Raw genomic sequence first — 18,516 nt, forward strand, 5'->3', positions numbered from 1 at the left:
AAAAATATATAAACATATATAAACAAAAAAAAGTATAAACATATATACCATATGTGATTATAGTTTAACGTGGGATTTCTACTTAGTTTGTTGTTAAGTGTTATCTTTCATGGACTGTAAATAAAACTATCCACCAACTACCTATCAGACCATCTTGTGTACCTAAAAGTTTACCTACTTTGTCCAAGTGTAGTAGGTGGGAACTAAGAGAAATTCCCACACCTCTAAACCATGTCTTTCCTAAAATACAAGTGTTTTACTTGACCAAATCTGCAAGCTCAAGTAAACTAAGCTGCTTTAAGCTATCAAATGAAATTATCCAAAGTGTAGAATTTGGATGATAATGTCTACCTCGTTGAAAACTTTGAATAACAAAACAAACAGGAGATAAGCATCAACTGGGAAAGCAAGATATAAGCAGGAGTCTGCCAGTGACCATACTACTGGTGTCAAAGAGGAGAAAATAGCTAGTGGGAAGACATAAATGTGCTTCAATCAGATTGGAAAAAGTCAGCTGAGAAAATGAAAGAAGTCTTTTGGAGACAATGACTATGAAATGATCTTAAATGTGTTGGGTTAATGGTTGGACTCAATCTTAAAGGTTTTCTCCAACCTAAATGATTCTGTGATTCTTTTTATAGAAGGGGAGGAGAAAGGAGGACAAAATAAAATCGGTGGGCCTGGAGATACTGGTGACCTCAGGTAATTTGTGAGTAAGATCTCATGAAGACAAGTATAATGAAAGGAATTAACTGAAATAAATGCTGAGGTCTCAAAACAGTGTATTAAATGTCCAATTCAGTGAAACTGAGCTCTTCTTCGTTCATGTGTGAAATGTGGGCACGAAGACTGCAGAAAGCAAGTAGAGCAGCTACTAAATGTGAAAGTGAAAGTCTCATGTAAAAATGAGGGCAAGACTGAAAGTTCAGGGGGCATTAGTCATGTTTCCCGTGAGATGTGTTTTGTTTGGTAATAAGAAATAGCTCCATACCTGCTTTAGCAGAAAGGAGACAATGCTCGCCAAGTGTTGGTTTGCTATTCATTAGGGAGGGGAAAACTGGTAGCAGTGGGAAAGCTGAAGTTTTCAGTGCTTTTGTATGTTGCCCTTTCTTAAAAAACAGTCATTTTGCAGTCAGCTAACATAGTTAAAACTAGCAAGAAAGAGGGAAGATTAGAGAAAAACATAGCCTAGACAAAAAACCCAAAACAAACAAAGAGAAACCCAATAGAATAGGTGAGATGTTTTCAAACTGTTACTGATTGTCTTCAAAGGACAGGTTATCTTTATCAGGATGGCTGAAAAATTCAGACTTGAAAGAAGAAGTTGCATATTTAGTGCCTTGCTTTAAAAAGGGACAAAAAAGATGTGGGGAACTAGAAGCCTGTCAATTGAAATGAAAAATGCCAGGACAAATAATCAGCCAAACTATTTGCAAGCAGCTGGGAGATAACAAAGAGTTGAAAAACAACTACCAGGTTATGACATGGCTTGGTTTTGATAAATTTAATCTAACTTGTTTGTAAGAGTCACAGTACTTGGGGATAAGGGATAACCATAAATGTCATCTTGACTCCAAGAAGGCTTTGCTGACATTAGACTCATGCAAACAGTCTGTGTGCAAGGTAGAACTATATTTGGCTATGTGCATTAGGAGATGAGTAACTGAACTTAATTATCCTAGCTCACTTTCAAACTGACACGGCATTGGTGGTTTCACAGAGATCTGTCTTTTCTCAGCCTGTTCCTTAATGCCATCAGCTGACTGAATGGAGGGAAATGGTTATAAATTTTGGATACTACTGGCTTCCTTGAAATGACCCTTCTGTTACCCGTGGGACAAGTTATAGAGCAAGAAGTACAAGTTTGAATTGCAGGAAAACACGTAAAACTTCCCGGTTACAAGAATATTGAAGCACTGGAATGGATTGCTTAGGGAAACACTATTGATCAGTGGAAGTCTTTAGGAATGCCTGGACTTGTATCTCTCGGGGATGACAGATGTAGAGCCAATCTAGGTGTAGGCAGGGAAGTGGACCAGGTGACCTCTCCATCACTATAAAACAGACCTGTGAGAGTTTGTGTAGAATACATTGCTTTTTTATACTATGTGATTGGCAAAAAATGTTTGTATTGTCTCCTGTGCTCTCCTCCTCTTCACCTTTGGGAACACAGAATTTTGTATGTTAGACTTGGAGTAGTTTAGAACATATTGTATATGTTAGCACATATGTTTGTTTAGTATGTTTAGCAAGTATGTTCTGTTTAAAAGGTAGTCAGTCGACCTGGTCATGGTAGCAGTTGTGACTGGTTTTCAGCCACAGTAGTCCATCCTTTATAATAGTCAAGTTGTTTGCAAACTGTTCTGGGCAGTCCAACTATTACACCAAAATATTTGCTCTTAAGGCTTCTGTTTTCTGAGCTTTCAAGTAAATCTCACCAGTAGATCTGCGGGCAGTGCTTTATAGCCAGAAATCACCGACGTATTTGTGTGAGACTGTAGGAGGTCTCTAATCAATACACAGGGTCCAGTATGGCCTGTTTCTGTGTGACCAGTGGCTCTGGTTCAGCGATAAACTCTGCTTTTGTCTGGCCTGATGCCCTGGAGGTGGCTTTTGTGCTCTCCTGGTGGGGCTACAAGTCTGCCTTACAATTGCAGATAAAATCCAGGTTGCTACAAGACATTGCAAAATCAGGTATTGAGTTGCACAAGACTTGCCTGCTGTTTCTAATTCACCGCTTCTGAAAAGGCCAGACCCTTGATTTACATCTGTGTACTTCACCTCGAGCTTTCCCAATAGGTGATTCTCAGGGTGAGCTTTTCTTTTCTTTCTACTTTCTGCGTCATCCTTCATAAGATTAAGCGTGGTTGGGTAGAACTGTTAGAGCCAGTTTGTTGTCCCGTGCAACCTGCAAATAAATAATTTACTAAAACCAATAATCTACGTTACACTGTAGCCCATGAGTGTGTCTTAATTCCAATATTGCACTTTGTCAGAAAATCATAATCACACTTTATCATGTTGAAAAATTACAGAACAGGCCCCTCAATAACCTGATCAGATCTGGTGTGTACACAGGTGTGCACACATCAAACTGCATTACTTCACTTTTGCCTTATGTTCTATTTCGCAGCTTTTCTAAGTGTAAAATGGTTCTGTGCTTCACAGCCCTTGTATTTCTTAAATATTCCCAGTTAGTTAAAGGTCCTCTGTGGTGTTTTTCAGGATGTTATTACCAGTCTGAGCAGCTGGGCAATTAGTAAGAAGCAAAGGCCTGTGTTACACATGTATATAGTGCCGAGAATAGGGGCGATACTGTACAGAAAGCAGCTTTTGGACTTGATAATTAGTTTCCCTTTTACTCATTAGCCAGAATGCGTTATAAGGCAGGTAAACAAACTGTTTACTGTAAGTCATCCTTAAGAGGTAAATGCCTTTTCATAGGACAAAATAAAACTCACTCCTCTACAAATAGTGCTATAAACAATTTGTAAAGATGCTCTGTTTTTTCTTTCTGTGTGAATACAGCTGCTGAAAGAGGGTAATATTTCATAGCTGAATAGCAGGAATTGTCAATTTTATTAGAAGTTAAATTTACCTTTTCATCTTTTATTGCGACCTGTGCCCTGTATGCAGTTTGGAAAACAAAAGAGAAAAATGCAGCTATTAGTCTATGTCTGTCTTTCCTGAAGCTTCTACAGTCTTGAACAGCTTTATCTTCACTGGCTCCAGGCTTTTAAATGCAAATTGGGAACTGGGGGTGGTGCGGACAGCTTTAATGGATTATACTCCCTGCTAACCAGCCTGTGGATTATTACAATATACATGAATATGTGTCTCTAAACTCCTGAAGAGGAAGGTGGAGTATTTGCTCTCACTTGTTAGAGTTTTTCAAGTACAGGTGATTTTGAAAAATCTGGAGTTTTGCATTTTTGTTTTCTATACTTAGGCATTTTAAAGTTTTTAAGTTTATTCCATGAGCAGTGGAAGTAGTGAAAACCCTGTTGTGTATAGATTTGTGCCCTTGGGCATCTCTGTCCTCAAGTATCCTGTAATGGCCTGAGCTCCCCTCAGTAGAGCCTGTTTAACAATTCCTTTCCCTTTCCCTGTCATGCAGCACCTCCAGCTCTTCACTGCCCTAGAGAGCCTTCTGCTTCCCTGCCTGTCCCCCAGCAGTGGGCTGGGGAAGCTTCTGCTACACCTGATTTAGAGCTGGAAGAGGCAGCATCAGGTTTTCTCTTAGGGGTTAGGATCTTTGTTAGGTCTCAGTGTGTGATTTTTAGGCAAAAATCCCTCTGCATCTTATGTTGCTGGCAAAAACTACTACAACATTATGTGAATATAGTTGGCTTGTTTACAGTCTCACCATGTACTTCGTTTTCTCTATTTTCAGATACAATTTAAAGGGAAATAAGTGTCTTAAAAGGGTAAACGGTAAAGGGCTGTGATGTATCATGTAAAGCACTTATAAGAAGGAAGATGCTTGTTTGCTTTTCTGAAGATTGAGACAAGTGTCTGAAGAATTGTCCATTTTTTTAATACACTAGAGGTAGTTAAACTCTCTATGTATAAATACATATGCATACAAAGATATCCATTCGATATATATAGGTATACTTCTCCATTTAATCTTCAATAATTCTTTAGATCAAATGTGCAAATGAGCAGTTTCCTTGTAAACTCTACCAGGTATCTACATCTCATATGGAGGACAGCACTTCGTTGTCTGTGTCACATAAGGTGAACGTTTTATGAGGGGTTTTTGGCAAACTTTTGCAAATATAATAATCAGGTAAAACCCAGTGTAACTTTACTGACAGCAGTGGGTCAGCTCCGTCATGTTGCTGGTAGTCACCAAATGTAGGTCTTACAAATACATTTTTTTTCAGCATATGTTTACAGTCCTAAAGGAATTGCTTCAGTTTAAAGGAATTAGAGTCCTCATGGAGTTTGCAGCTGTTTTCTGTTATTCCGTGTGATCACCTGCTACTGTTTCTTGTGACTCAGAATAGTGGTGTTAATATTAACTTAATTGTAAATATTACATGTGAACTGTCTCACCTGAATATTGCTTTCCTTTTTGAAATGCAAATAGCCTTTGGGTAAGATGATGTTCTGGGGGCATCTTGGCAGGGAGGTGCTGGTGAACTCAAACAGGAGAATGCCAATTTTTAACATTTTAGAACTCCCCAAAACAGAAAGAAGCAAATGAGCTAAAGTCAAACTTAAGGACAACCTTACCTGACAGCAGTAAAACCACTTGGAGCATTTAGCATCATTTTTAAAAATCAGTTTGGGATGTTTAACTTGCTTTTCCTGTGCTCATGTCCTGTAGTGGTGTCTTTTAACATGCAGCATTTCCAGTGAGAGATGCAAAACCAGTGTCACATTCCACCTTTGGAGGGAATGCAGGGGGTGTGCCCACTTCCAGAATTAATCCTGAAGCTACTTCCCTAGCTATAGTTTACAGAGATTATTTCCTCTGAAGAAAAATGTTTGGAGGCCACTCCTAGTTTAAAATGAGGAGGAAAAGTTAACTCCTTACTAATTACAGAAGGAAGAGGGGAAAGAGGTTATTACGAATATGACAAGTAACTGGTGAATTTCCTCAAGGAATCTAGTCTAGAAGCATTTGTGAAAAAGCAGGAGACTGTGCGTGGAATAATGATGTTGTCTGCTTCTTTACAAACTGTCTTTGGAAAGAGCAGTGTTTGTAAATACCCAATGCAGACCTCTGGAATGGTGGTTCTTGCCATTGGCAGCTGTAAGTGGAATACAAGTGCTGAACTATAACCTAGTGGCAAGAAGGTGACTCAAAAGGCAGTTTGTTAAAGCATTGTTACGCTGATTAGAAAAAGAAACATAAGAGCTCAGGAGTAGCAGCAAAGCAGAATTCCAAATAAGTAATTTCCATCATGAAATTTCAAGTATTTCATGTTTTGCTAAAAGTAGCAGCACTTGGAATTTGACAAATTGGGGATTGATTATGTTTTTCTTTAATTTTTTTTCCCTTGCTGCTTGTTGCCTGCTTAGGAGATAAGTTTTGTACATTTGTTCTGTGTGTTTGTCAGCAGTAAATGCCAGCAGCTGGGCAGAGAAAAGGAAGCCCTTTTAGGGATAAGCTACGTTCACCCTCTATCAGCCATCAGACGGTTCAAGTGGGGGCATAACCAAATTTCCTATACACCAGAGGCAGCCAAATATGAGGAATGCATTCATGAGAAACTAGGATTTATAATTTCTTTTGCTCCTAAAGCCACTCATTAATTGCTATTTGGCATGTATGTGTTTGCTTTTTTCTTTTTTTTTTTTCCTTTTAAAAGCAAGTATGTGCATTCCACTGTGGCTCTTTTCAGCCTTTGTGGACAACACTGCTATCTTTCTACTTTATTCTGTTGTGTCTTCGTGTTTGTGTGGATCCAATCTACAAATCTCAAGCAGAACTGCAGCATAGCCTGTGTATATTCCTTCCATGTGTGGAAAATCATGTTTGCATGGGTTCAGTCAACTCAGTAGCAATCCTGAAGAATTCTGTGGGATGGCTCATTGTTCTGAGGAATTCTTATTTGCTGCAGAGCATGTAAAACATCTTTGCTCTGCATAAGTAAGTCATTATATTGCCAATAAAATGAATTCCATCATTTAAAATACCTAATTGTGCTGTTTTCTCTGGAGATTTTGTATTTTTACTGACTAGTTAATTTTGTTGTTTTTAACGATAACCACTTTTATATCTGTATTGAATATAAAAGTTATAAAGATAAAGCTGTTACCCTTTCGGAAGGTAAAGAAAATCAACTTCTAATCCTTTGAGAGGCACTCTGCACATTAAGCAATCTGTTACAACAATCTGTAGATGAATCACCCTTGAGGGAAATACTTTAAGACATTGTTAATTCCGTGTTGATTTATATTATTTTCTATGTAAACCAGAAATAATAGGGGAGTGGAATTACTAAGTCAGGTTACAGGGGTAAACAAAGAATCATAGAATTGTTTAGGGTTGGAAAAGACCTTTGAGATCGTAGAGTCCAGCTGTTAACTCAGCACTGCCGAGTCCATCACTAAAATATATCTTGGGAGAAGAGACTGACTGACTGAGGGTGCCCTCAGTGCTCTCGTCCAGATCATCAGTGAAGATACTAAATAGGACTGGCCCCAGTACTGAGCCTGGGGGAGCACCATTTATACCTGCCCACCAGCTGGATTTAACTCCATTCACCACATCTCTTTGGACTTGACCATCCAGCCAGTTGCTCCAGGAGAATGATGTGGGAAACAGTGGCAGAGGCTTTACTGAAGTGTGGGTAAACAACACCCACAGACTTTCCCTCATCCTCTGAGCGGGTCACCCTGTCACAGAAGGATATCAGGTTGGTCAAGCAGGACTTGCCTTTCATAACCTTGGCCTGTCAGGTCTGATCTCCTGGCTGTCACATAATGTGACTTCTGGCAAATTAGCACAGCACTTACCGAAAAGTTTCACTTATTATGTTACTTGGCATCCACTCTGAACTCGTGATATGAAGTGTCTAGGAAGAACACAAGTTTATCCAACAGTTTCAAAGGGCACTTAAAGTCCAATCAATGTCTTGTCAATGCCACACGTTTATTAATATTGCTATAAGCTGCGAGAAGTCATTGTGCCTCGTTTCTTACATGAAAATATATATATATATATATGCATATATTTTTCATAGTGGAGTTTAAATTATATTAAGATTCAGAAATATATTATGAAATTAAAAAAAGCAAAGCACGGGGAGACAAGGGTCAGTGCAACAGCCAGTGCAACAGCATTTTATGGAGCACCATCCATATACTAAGACTCTTCTGCCTGGAAGGAAATGGCTCACAGAGGCTGTGGTACAAATGTCATAAAGAAGGGGAATATGACTACTGCTCACTGCCCTTTTAGTACAGAAGCTGAAGGATATCAAATGAAACAAGGACTTTTGGGGCTTTAAATTGCAAAAGGGGGTGTTACTTCATGCAGTGTGTAGCTAAGCTTCCGGATATTGTGGGCACCAGAGTCTTAAATTAGTTCATAGAAGACTTGGACAAACCTATGGAAGTGTGGTCAGTTAAGGGATGTTAAATGCAGAAGCTGAATCTCTGGCTCAGAAAGTCCCTGGAAGCACTGATTGCTGAGAGTGCTGGGAAGATGTGGTTTAGTGCTTGCCCAGTGCTTACATTATTCCTTAGAAATCTGCTTCCAACCTTGTTTAGAGGCAGGATGAGCCTTTTGATTTGACTCTTGACATCCCACTGCTATGGACTGCAGGAATTCAGCAGGGTGATTTGAGACTCCTTCCCAAACATCAGTTACCTTTTCTCAGTGATGTTCCCAACAGGTAAATACTGACACGAGAATGTTTTCAGATGCTCCTAAGATACTTTATAGGCATTTCGTGACAGTCACACAGATTTGAAGTGAGATTTTAAGATGCCATTTCTTCATATCATAGTAACATTCATTCTGGAAAAGTAATTTTATATAGGGAACTATGTGAGAAGAAAATTAATTTTGATAGAAAAAGAAATGTTACTGGGAAAATGGCTTGGCATAAATAGCTGAGAGGACAAGGCAGAATTGTGGTGGGGGAAGGGTGGAAAATGTGGTCATTTCCAACCGCCTCCTTTCATTGTGGGATTGGCATCACTTAGGAGAGTAATTTTAACCTTATGGCTACTTTAATTTCCTGTTCTGTAAATCGGTAGCTGCTTAAATTCCCAGCTTAGTGAACAGTGATTTTAGTTGTATTTCTGGCATCTTCTGAAAGAATACCTACCTGGGGAAATACCAAAGAATTCTCAGTACTCTTCTGCTTCTGAAAAAAAAAGGGGGGGGAGGGGATGCAATAGGATTTTAAAATCCATCTAATGCTGAGTGCTTTCAGAACACAAGAATTTTGTACTTCCTTTTCATACCTTTGAGGACATTTCTCTCTAGTCTGCTCTGCTATTACTGTCAGATGTGAAAGGTGCGCCCCTGTTTCCATTTTGCATTTTCTCAGTCAGAAAACCAGAAAATAACAAAGCTTCCCCTAACAGGGCTTAGGAATCATTTCTGAAGTGGGTTGTGTTCTTCCATTAACAGGCATGATTTGCCTGTATACCCATTTGAATGCTTGGTAGGTGACAATGTGTTGACCAAAGCCTTCTGAAGATAAGTTTGTTCAGTAAAACAAATGAAAAAAGATTCTTATGGACTTGAGTAAAACAAAAAGTACAATTTGTGTGCCTTCTGGGCATGTGCACATAGCAAATCTACACAGGAGAGTAAACTGTTAGATATGTATTTTTGTCACCTCATTTCATTTTCCAAATCTTTGTACTATAAAGTCAAAATTTGCTTGCCAAATGTATTTAAAGATAATTTAGTCAGTGAAACTTACAGGCCTAAATCACTATGAATTTTCCTCGAAAATAGTAGTGTAGCATGGAAATACTGAATAGATGCATGATGGTTATGTAGTAGCTATTTAAAGATACATGTAAATGCAGAGTTAGATATATTTTTAAGAAACACTCTTAAGGAGGGCAACAGTAGATGCAAATTTGAAATTTTTAGCCACACAATCAGATGTGGTGTTAGAGCTCCTAGCATCCCAAGGATGCAGATAGTCCTTTTTCAGTAATAGAAGCTTGGCAACTTCAATATAAATAAAAGCTAATACATCAAAGTCACTACCAAATGCCTCAGACTCCTACTAATTTGCATTTTATTTGTGAAGGTATGGCAGAAATTCTGTTATTTGTAAACATGTTATTCATTCAGTCTTGAACTCTTTGAGCTTTAGTATTTTATGTGTATTGTAGACTTTTGTTTCATGACGGACTGTTGTTCACTATTAGTGTGGGATAAGCAATGACAACAGCTGTGACAGAGACAACAGCAGTGAAGTTATTAAACTTTAGGCCAAGTAGCTTCTTTCTTAGTGAAGCAATGTTTTTCCAAGTCTTCTGATTAGCCTTGAACACTGTGACATAGTTTTAAAGTATTGTTATCAATTATAAGTTTGTGAAAAAGTAATGTTGCCCAAACAAGAATTACATCGCTACCTGTTCAAAGTATTTCTGTTAATTCAGTCTACTTCAGTATTTTCCATGGTAACTATTTAGTTTTGCATTTTAAGTTGATCATAGCTTCACCTTGAATAACTATATTGTTAAATGTTTTTGGTTGCTGTTTCTCACAGGTGCATTCTACTCCCTCTCCTGGGAATGAAGCCCCCTCAGCAGAGCCTCTTCATACTCGTGGATTCGGTTGATGAGGGCTGTAACGTTTCTGAGGGTGAACAGACTTCCACAAGTTTATCTGGAACAATTGCAGAGATTTTAGCAAGCCACTTCGAGTTCTTCCCTCCCTGGCTGCTCCTCCTGTGCTCTGCCCGTAAGCAGAGTAAAGCTGTTACAAAAATGTTTACAGGTGAGTACAGAGCACAGGAAGTGTTTGGTACCATAACTAGGATGTCGTATTTGCCAGACCCTGGGTGTGATGGTTGCATGCTTAGTTCTAAAAAATGACAAAAAACAACAATACCAATTCTAAAACACACGCATCCCACTTTACCAAGGACTACAGATAGCTTAAATCACACAAATATTTTGGAGTTAAATCATGTCTTTGCAGTGCACCTGCCAAGAATAGGGCTGCTTTGAGTTTTCCTCTCACTTTACTTGTTTTTATGAGGCTTTGAAACAGCAAAGGTGATGTGTAAGTACAGAAGTACATGCATACACCCATGCCTTACAACCTCAAAAGGTTTTTCTTTAATCTCCCATTAAAACCTCTCCCCGTATTTGCAGGAAGTAAGAAGGTGAAATTGGAGAGAGGAATAATGTAGATGTGGATTCTTGGTGCTTGCTTTTGGCAGAGGTTGCACAGTAAAAAAATTCTTAACAGCTTCTTCATCCAGGCTTTACCGTGTCATGAGAACATTTCTTCACTATAATGACATTGTTACTGGAAGTTCTCTGAAATTTAATAAAAGGCAATATCTAGACTGGATTCCAAGCCTGTGTACAAAGCCTGTGTGTATTAAGGACACAATTAGGACAAAAATGTGATTATAGAACCTAGACCCATAGGCTTGCTCATTTGACAGTGGCAAAAGGTCAATGGGATAATTGCATTTTGGAATGAAGTACTGTATTAATCAGTGGCAGACATGAAGACTGGTATTTGGGAGTATGCGAGAACTAAAAGAAACTTTGGGGTAGCTTCACAGGGCTCCTTTGGACATTCATATGAGAATAGTTTTGTCAAAGTTTGGCTGATTAGATATGTTGTCATTGCCAAAAAACCAGACAAAACTTTCTTCACAGCAACTCTATTTCCTTTCCACTGAATCATATAGTGTTTCAGACTAGTCCTAAAAAATTGCTGTTGTTTTCTAAGTGTATTTCCAGATGGAATTCCTGACAGGAAAAATCAGCAGAACTAATGGATATGCCTTTAAAATAAATTTGATTTCAGTGAGTTAATTTCTCATTTCCACAGAGCATGAGTTGATGAATAGCATAAAGGAAGTTGATGTACGATACTATAATCCCATCTTCACTGTGAAAAGGTATAGCAAAGAAAGAATTGGACACAAATTGAGAAGGAATTTTAGGGTCTATTCGGAAGGAAGTGGTGGTTTAGCCACTGTGAAGAAAAATGGGACATTACAGCCAATGTGATGGCTGCCCATTTAATACACTGTTGGATGATTTTCCTGTTAATAGCCAATATTCAAGTTTGCAAAAGGTATGGTCAGGGGATGAGGAGCATTGCTGAAGCTCCTGTTAACTTCAGAAATGTTGCAAATTGGTGTTGTAAAACTGGAGATAACGTGGATTTCTTCTCTGGTTGTAGCCTGAAAAGGATTCACTGACATTAAAGTTTCTGCTGGGGCAAACTCTTCTCCTCCTTTGTGGTATTTGAATGTTTACTTTTAGCTGAGCCAGTTTTTAAAGCTATTTATATTTAGTTGGTGGGCAGGCAGAATTGAAGATCAACAATAAGTATTTGGAACAAAAAACAAAAAATCAGCTTCACTGTAACTTAGTAAGATAGACTGGAACCCTTTTAGGATTGTTTTAGGAAAATGTACCCCATCTGTAGCTTTTTCTGCTAAAAAAAGTTTTGGAGTATAATATGAAATATATATTAACTAGTATTAACCTGACTGCAATAAGATTATATCTGTTTTCACTTAAAATTTTCATGCAGTGAAAGCTTCCTCCAAATCTTTCTGACAAATAGGTTTAGCTCTCATTTTAGCAAAGTGTTATCGATGACTGGATTGCTGCATTGACCTTGTCCTGTGATGTTCTTTTTTGGATATCCAATACAAATGAGAGTTCTGCAAGCATCTCCCGAGCCAAAAATAGCCATGACGTGGAAGAGAGAGTCAAGCTTTTCTAATCCACCCTCATCCTAATGGTGAATAATCCCTAACAGTCTAAGAATGAGAAAAGGAGCAGGGTAATTTAGTCTGATCCTCTTTATTCTTTCACTTCTGTTGGTGACTTATTTATGAAAATTGAATAGTTGTGCTTACTCTGCTGCAGCTTGTGCTCTGGGCCCTTCTGTATTCCCAGATTCTGTAGTAGCACAGTGTGCTACAGATTTTTTTCCCCTTACGGAGATTCTCAGCTTTCATTAATTTAAAAAATAAAAAAAAAGAGAAGGAGAAAGAAAAATGGTTTTGTCTCTTGTGACTGCAGAGACAGCCTCAAAAATATGAACCAAATGTAAAATGATGCCTGCATGAGTCTGTGGTCACCCTCCACAGAGAGCAAAAAGCCAGCCAACTGAGTAAAAAAAGGAGGGGAACAGATAATGCATGGCCTTCTCTTGCATGTGCACTGTCACTCCCACATCATGCCTGTTTGGTTTTTGTAATGACTTTCCCCCCAAATTGAACAATTCTATCTTGCACCCATAGTTATCCACAGGGTCTCCCACATCATTATTTGTTATCATTTGGCTACAAGCATGGACAGTTAAGCAGCTACATTAAACACAGACTTTCCAACCTAAAAGTGGCACAGAACATCCATTTTTTTTTAAGCTTCAGCTAATGAGCTAATTAAAATGCTTCTCCTAAAATGAGACTAAATCTTGAAGGCATAGGAGTCATTCTTACAAAACCTGTTTCCTTTCTTAAATGTCCGTGATAGTAGTTGAAAAACTTGAGACATTTTAAAATCAGGCAATTTGATTTAGATAAGTGTGAGTGAAGAGCAGATAATTTCTCGTTAACAGCACCAAGTTAAATAGACGAAAGTGCATATGTACAAATACTCTATTTATTGGGTCAAAGAGGCTTTTTTCAATAGGCATTTACTTAATTTCTTCTTTTTTGCTGCACACTTAAATCAAGTATCTGTGGCATCTGACTTGATTATACCCCCCAATTAAACACTGACATTCTTCCAAAGAATTCCTTCTTGTGCATGAGGCATGAATGCACCAGTGAGGTACAACACCTGCAGATGTCATGTCTCAGGGATCCATAGTTTTCATTAAGTTAGTGTTAAATATCAGAAAAATACTGAAAACTCCAATAAAAAGAATCAAAAGTGGAGGTGAAAGGGTTTGGTTTAGACTCAGAGGTGACTTAAGTTCCATTCACCCACTTGTCCATAGGCAAAATTAGACAACATCATTCGTTTTTCGCTCTTCCTTTTTTCTGCCATTGAGTTTCAGCCAGATATTTTTAAGAGCTGATATTTATCCAAATTTATTATTAGAAATATTGGGAGCGTGTCTTTCTCATATCGCTGCTATTTACTTGTTCTGGTCTGAATAAATGTGGAGGGTTGATTTTCTTATACTGTTTCCGAAAGCTAAAATATAAGCAATACTTTAGAGAAATACAGTAAAAAATCACAACCCAGCTACTCAAAAAACCTCACTGTTTGGTGATTAAAGCCACTCAGAAAGTCATATTGCTGAATCCCCAAATCGAAGCAGTTCCCTGATTTGGAGCTGAGCCTCTCTGATTAGCTGCCATTCCAGAAAAAAAATGGCATGAGACCACTACAGGAGATATTGCTTCAAGAATGAAGAATCTAAGTTGTCCTCTAATTTTTCATTGTAGTTTGGAATTTATTTGGATGACCTCATGTTACTTTAAAGACTTTATGGTAGTTGGATTGTGACTATAAAAGACAAATTTTATGTATTTTTGTAGTTGTAAAATTTGCTTTTAAAGTACTAAAGCTTTGAAAAACTTTATTTGTTGTTTTGGTTCAGGTTTTGGAAAGGACAAATGTTCAAAAGGCTTGGGAAATCAACAGAGAACTTTTAATTATTGTTTCCTTTCTTGTCATTACCACTTCGAAAGCACTGTACTAGAGAATTTCATATTTCCTAGTAAAAAACTGTGTGTGAATTTGGAACTTAATCGCCTTGTAATTAAAGAGGGAAGACTAAATTGTTTTAAATGAACTGTTACCTGTAAATCTAATTAAATAAACTTCTGTGCAATGACACGGACCAGTGAGAGCAGCAGATTTCAGCCTCAATGTCTTGTAGCACCTGCAGTAGATGCAGTGATATTTGTAATGCACAATATACTGCAAATGCACTAAAAACCAAATGTGCTGCTTGAATTATCAGGTGCATTTTACTCTGCTGGATAAGTTATTCTTTTTGAGCAGGTGTGCATAAATGGCCACAAAAAATACCTGATTTATTATGTGACAGATCAGCAGTGTAAATTATTAATGCCAAATCATTGTCATGTTTATAATCATTTAAATTACTCTAAAGTTAACAATTCAGTTAAACATATAAAAATGTGTTTAAAACTTTTGTAATTTACTTATGTAAATTCATCAAAAGCTATGGAAGTAGAAGGATTTTTTAAGCATTTAGTGGAACTTGCTAGTTAATAGCTTATTTTTTATTATTAAAGTCTGAGAAAGTTGACATACTATAAAAGTATTTATAGCCAAGATACTTTTTTTCTCCCGCTTTGAATGACCCTAGGTCTTGCCAAGAAGTACATTTGGAACTGATTTGTTTACAGAACTGCCAGAAATGTAATAAATCAGGACAATCCATATTGGAACTGTTGTTACTTTGAAAGTGATGTGTTGTATGAAAAATTTTAACAACCCAAAAAGCAGGGTCGTGGGACTGCAGGTTCTGTCTACTGCAACTCCTGTTTTGCTGAGCTGAAGTAGTTCATGGGAATGCTTCTGAAACAAAATGAGCTTTCTCTTAATGTTTTGGTGCTTCTTTTATATGAAAGTGACTTATTGTATGGGGCAGGGTTGAAAAGCAAGTTTGCAGGATCTTTGTTTGGAAATGTAAAATGACCTCAGTTAGATAGATATTTGGGGCAAAAAAACCAAGGCTTTGTCTTCCTTCTTCAAGCTAGCAACAAGAATTTAAGACTTCAAAAAACTATAGTTCTATCTGTGAGACCTTTTTTGAGTTATTTGCTTATTATAGTATGGCATGGTGCAGTGGTCAAAATTAACAACCTATTTCTGTCCAAAAGTCTGTTACAATGGCAGTTTGTTAATCCCAGCCCTTAAAGTGCATTTCATCCCTGGAATGTGTGAAGGCCTGTGTGAGTGTACTGTGCTTCTTGGTATCCAGACTTATTTTGAGATAGAAAATATAGGATCTCACTTACAAGGAATACATGGAAATATTGCAGAAAAAAAAAAAAAAAAAACAAACAATTTTTAGCTTCCATGAACATACAGCCACTCAAATAATTTTAAAACTGTTCTGAAGTCTTCTGAAATTGTTTTACCTGTCTGAAGTGCTTTGATATTTCGTGTGTCTCAGGTAAGTACAGATCAGGGTGATATTTTTAGCCCTAATATGGAACAAAGTAATCAGAGGATCATAGACTGGTTTGGAAGAGACCTTAAAGATCCTCTAGTTCCAACTCCCCCACCATTATCAGAGACACCTTGCACTAGACCAGGTTGCTCAGGGCCTCATCCAGCCTGGCCTTAAGCTCTTCCAGGAATGGAGCATCCACAATTTCTCTGGGCAATAATGCAACCTTATTTAAAGGGAAAAAAACCCAAGCACACAGACCCTTCCTTTTTCACTTGTTTTATCTGGAGGGCTTGGATTTTTATATCACATCCAAAATTATTTTATTTTCCTACCCATTTTGGGAAGCAAAATGAAAATTGCTTTTTCGAAGAACACTTGCAAGGTAAGAAAGTCTTTTGCTTTTGAAACACACGTACAGGGACTGAGGCACTTAAACAGTTATCACTCTGCAAGTTTTCCTGGGAAGGCTGGGAGTCAGGAGAGGTGAAGTGTAGTCATTAGTCAGGCAACACTGAACATCAGCTGAAATCCCAGGATTGCTGTTGTGCGAGTCCATTAGGAGGTTTTCTCGTTGTGGTGAAATGAAACTACTGAAAAAACACTTGAGTAATGTAAAAATAGAAATAGCTTACATTGCAGGTATATAGTAGAGGGAAGGATGTGGGCAAGGGATTATGTGTGAGATTTTGTGAGCAGGGTCACTTGTGACTAAACACATAGAGAATGAGTTTGCAGAGCTCTCTGCCTGTCCTCATTTAGCCAAGTGACAGGTTCAAATCAGTACTGGGAGAAGCAGAGCAGTTCAAAGGAAGGTGAGTGAACAGGGTTGTGTATTTGCTCCAAATAGAGCAAAACAGAGCTTTTACCTATGCACGAGCCAAGCAAAGGGACACTTGTCTCTAATTACAGCTCTGTGTCTGCACATGACTGTGAATCCATGCACCAAGCAATGCCCTGTTTTTAATGTTATTTTTTCACTTGTGTATCTTCTGAAGGATCCTGACCTAGAAACAGCCTTTCATTTCAAGTGAAAGCTTGGGATCTGCAGAGTTGCAGGGCACTGTCTGTTCTTACTCAGCAAAGTTTTTTATTTGGGTTATGTGCAAGAATTAAGGGCTTTACAAAGTTACATACAGAATATTTTAATAAAATACATAGTAAATAGATGAATTATCCCATTCTGCAGGTCAGGTTAGGACGTTACTTGAATTTGTGGCAAATGATGGTGGATAAAGATGGTTCTTTTGAGAGCCAGGAAAAAAAAAAAAAGAGCCTCTGGAACAAATATCCCCCCCCAAAATAATTATTTTCTTTCTCCTGGCCTTCTTACTCAAAAATCTTCGAGTAGTCAATCTTATTTGTCAATCTTATTAGCCTCTGAACTGACTGTGCAAATCCTCTCCAGTGGAGAGAAGCATGATTTTATTTTACGTATTCTGTTGGTTTAGCCCTGTTCGGTTTGTAATGCTTCCTTAATTAATAAGGGAAGCAGAAATATTTTAGTAACACTTCCATAATTAATAAGGGAAGCAGAAATATTTTAGTAACACTTCCATAGCTTGCTCTCAGTTCTGATCTGTTGTGTTTGTACAATGCTCGTGTAGACTAAACAGTTAACAAAGTGAGCTTAATGGACATTCAGAACTTCTGTTGAAGCCACTGGGAAACAAAAAACACAGCTCTGTTATCAGCCTGACTTTGCTGTCAGAACAAGCTCCCAGACTGAGCAGTTCAAATACAATAAAACCATAGATTTAGAAGCAATATTCTTCAGAAGCTCACTTAAAATTATTTGTTCCGTGGAGATAGGGCCAAAATTGAATTGAATACATTGATCTATGGTTACTTTTCCTTCTAAATGATTTAGAAGTTCAGTAACTGCTTCGGTTGGAAAAGCAAAGTTGGGTTTTTTCCCTGACTGAGCTTCCTGTAAGGAAATGTGTGCAGTGTGCTCTGGAGGATGGGATTGCAGCCCGTCCCTGGAGGAGTGAGGTACAGTTCTGGCCTGAAACACAGTTGTCTAAGCTGCTGTGTCTGTGACCTCTGTGGTTTTCCCATGGCTTCGGGAAAAGCTGTGTTCAAACACTGTAATGTGTCCCTGTGGGGTAGGTCTTCATCAAATGCTTTCCTTGGCCCTACCAAAGCAAATGTTTGAAGCAGCAGAGATAGCTGTGTATCCATAAAACTATGTCTTTATTCCACCTCATTCCCGAGAGTCTTACGGCTGCTGAGGTGGCCGTAGGGAATTCTTTGCACGTGCTTCTAAGAATAGTGTCCTTTGCTTCAAGAGGGGAGGGAACAGGCACAGTCTGCATGTATGAAATAATTTCCCTTTTTCCTCTGAAGAGTAAACAAGTTGGAAAAACAGTGAGATCATACAACTATGAGAAAACCTGTTTCCTTATACAATGAGTCACCTACCAAAGAACCAGGGTGTTTATCTAAAACTCAGTCCTCACTTGAAAAAAGTAGGTAATTTTTGGTGCACAGTGATCTAAAGACATTTAAAACTATTTTTGAGTGTCTCTTCTATATCATAACAGCTTTTAAAAGAAACTGTGGTGGTCAGGTTAGTGTTTTATATACATTTCATCATGCACACACAGCAGGTGTGAATAACCTCTTCTGTAATTAAAATAATAATTTTCTTAATATAAATAACTGAAAATTATTTGGAATTCCAGTGTTAACCACATCGGAGAAGGGATTATTCC

At 38.0% G+C, this 18,516-nt stretch overlaps 1 protein-coding gene across 1 annotated transcript in view; it reads left to right on the top strand.

The window, feature by feature from the left end:
• The window catches only part of ANKRD50 (ankyrin repeat domain 50), a 41,122-nt gene that overhangs the window by 13,432 nt on the left and 9,174 nt on the right, over positions 1-18,516 (top strand). The window contains exon 3 of the mRNA XM_032686275.1: positions 10,203-10,432. Coding sequence (XP_032542166.1) covers positions 10,203-10,432 — 230 coding nt within the window. The remainder of the gene's footprint in view (positions 1-10,202; positions 10,433-18,516) is intronic.

Source organism: Chiroxiphia lanceolata, chromosome 4 (assembly GCF_009829145.1).
Source record: "Chiroxiphia lanceolata isolate bChiLan1 chromosome 4, bChiLan1.pri, whole genome shotgun sequence".
Taxonomy (NCBI): domain Eukaryota; kingdom Metazoa; phylum Chordata; class Aves; order Passeriformes; family Pipridae; genus Chiroxiphia; species Chiroxiphia lanceolata.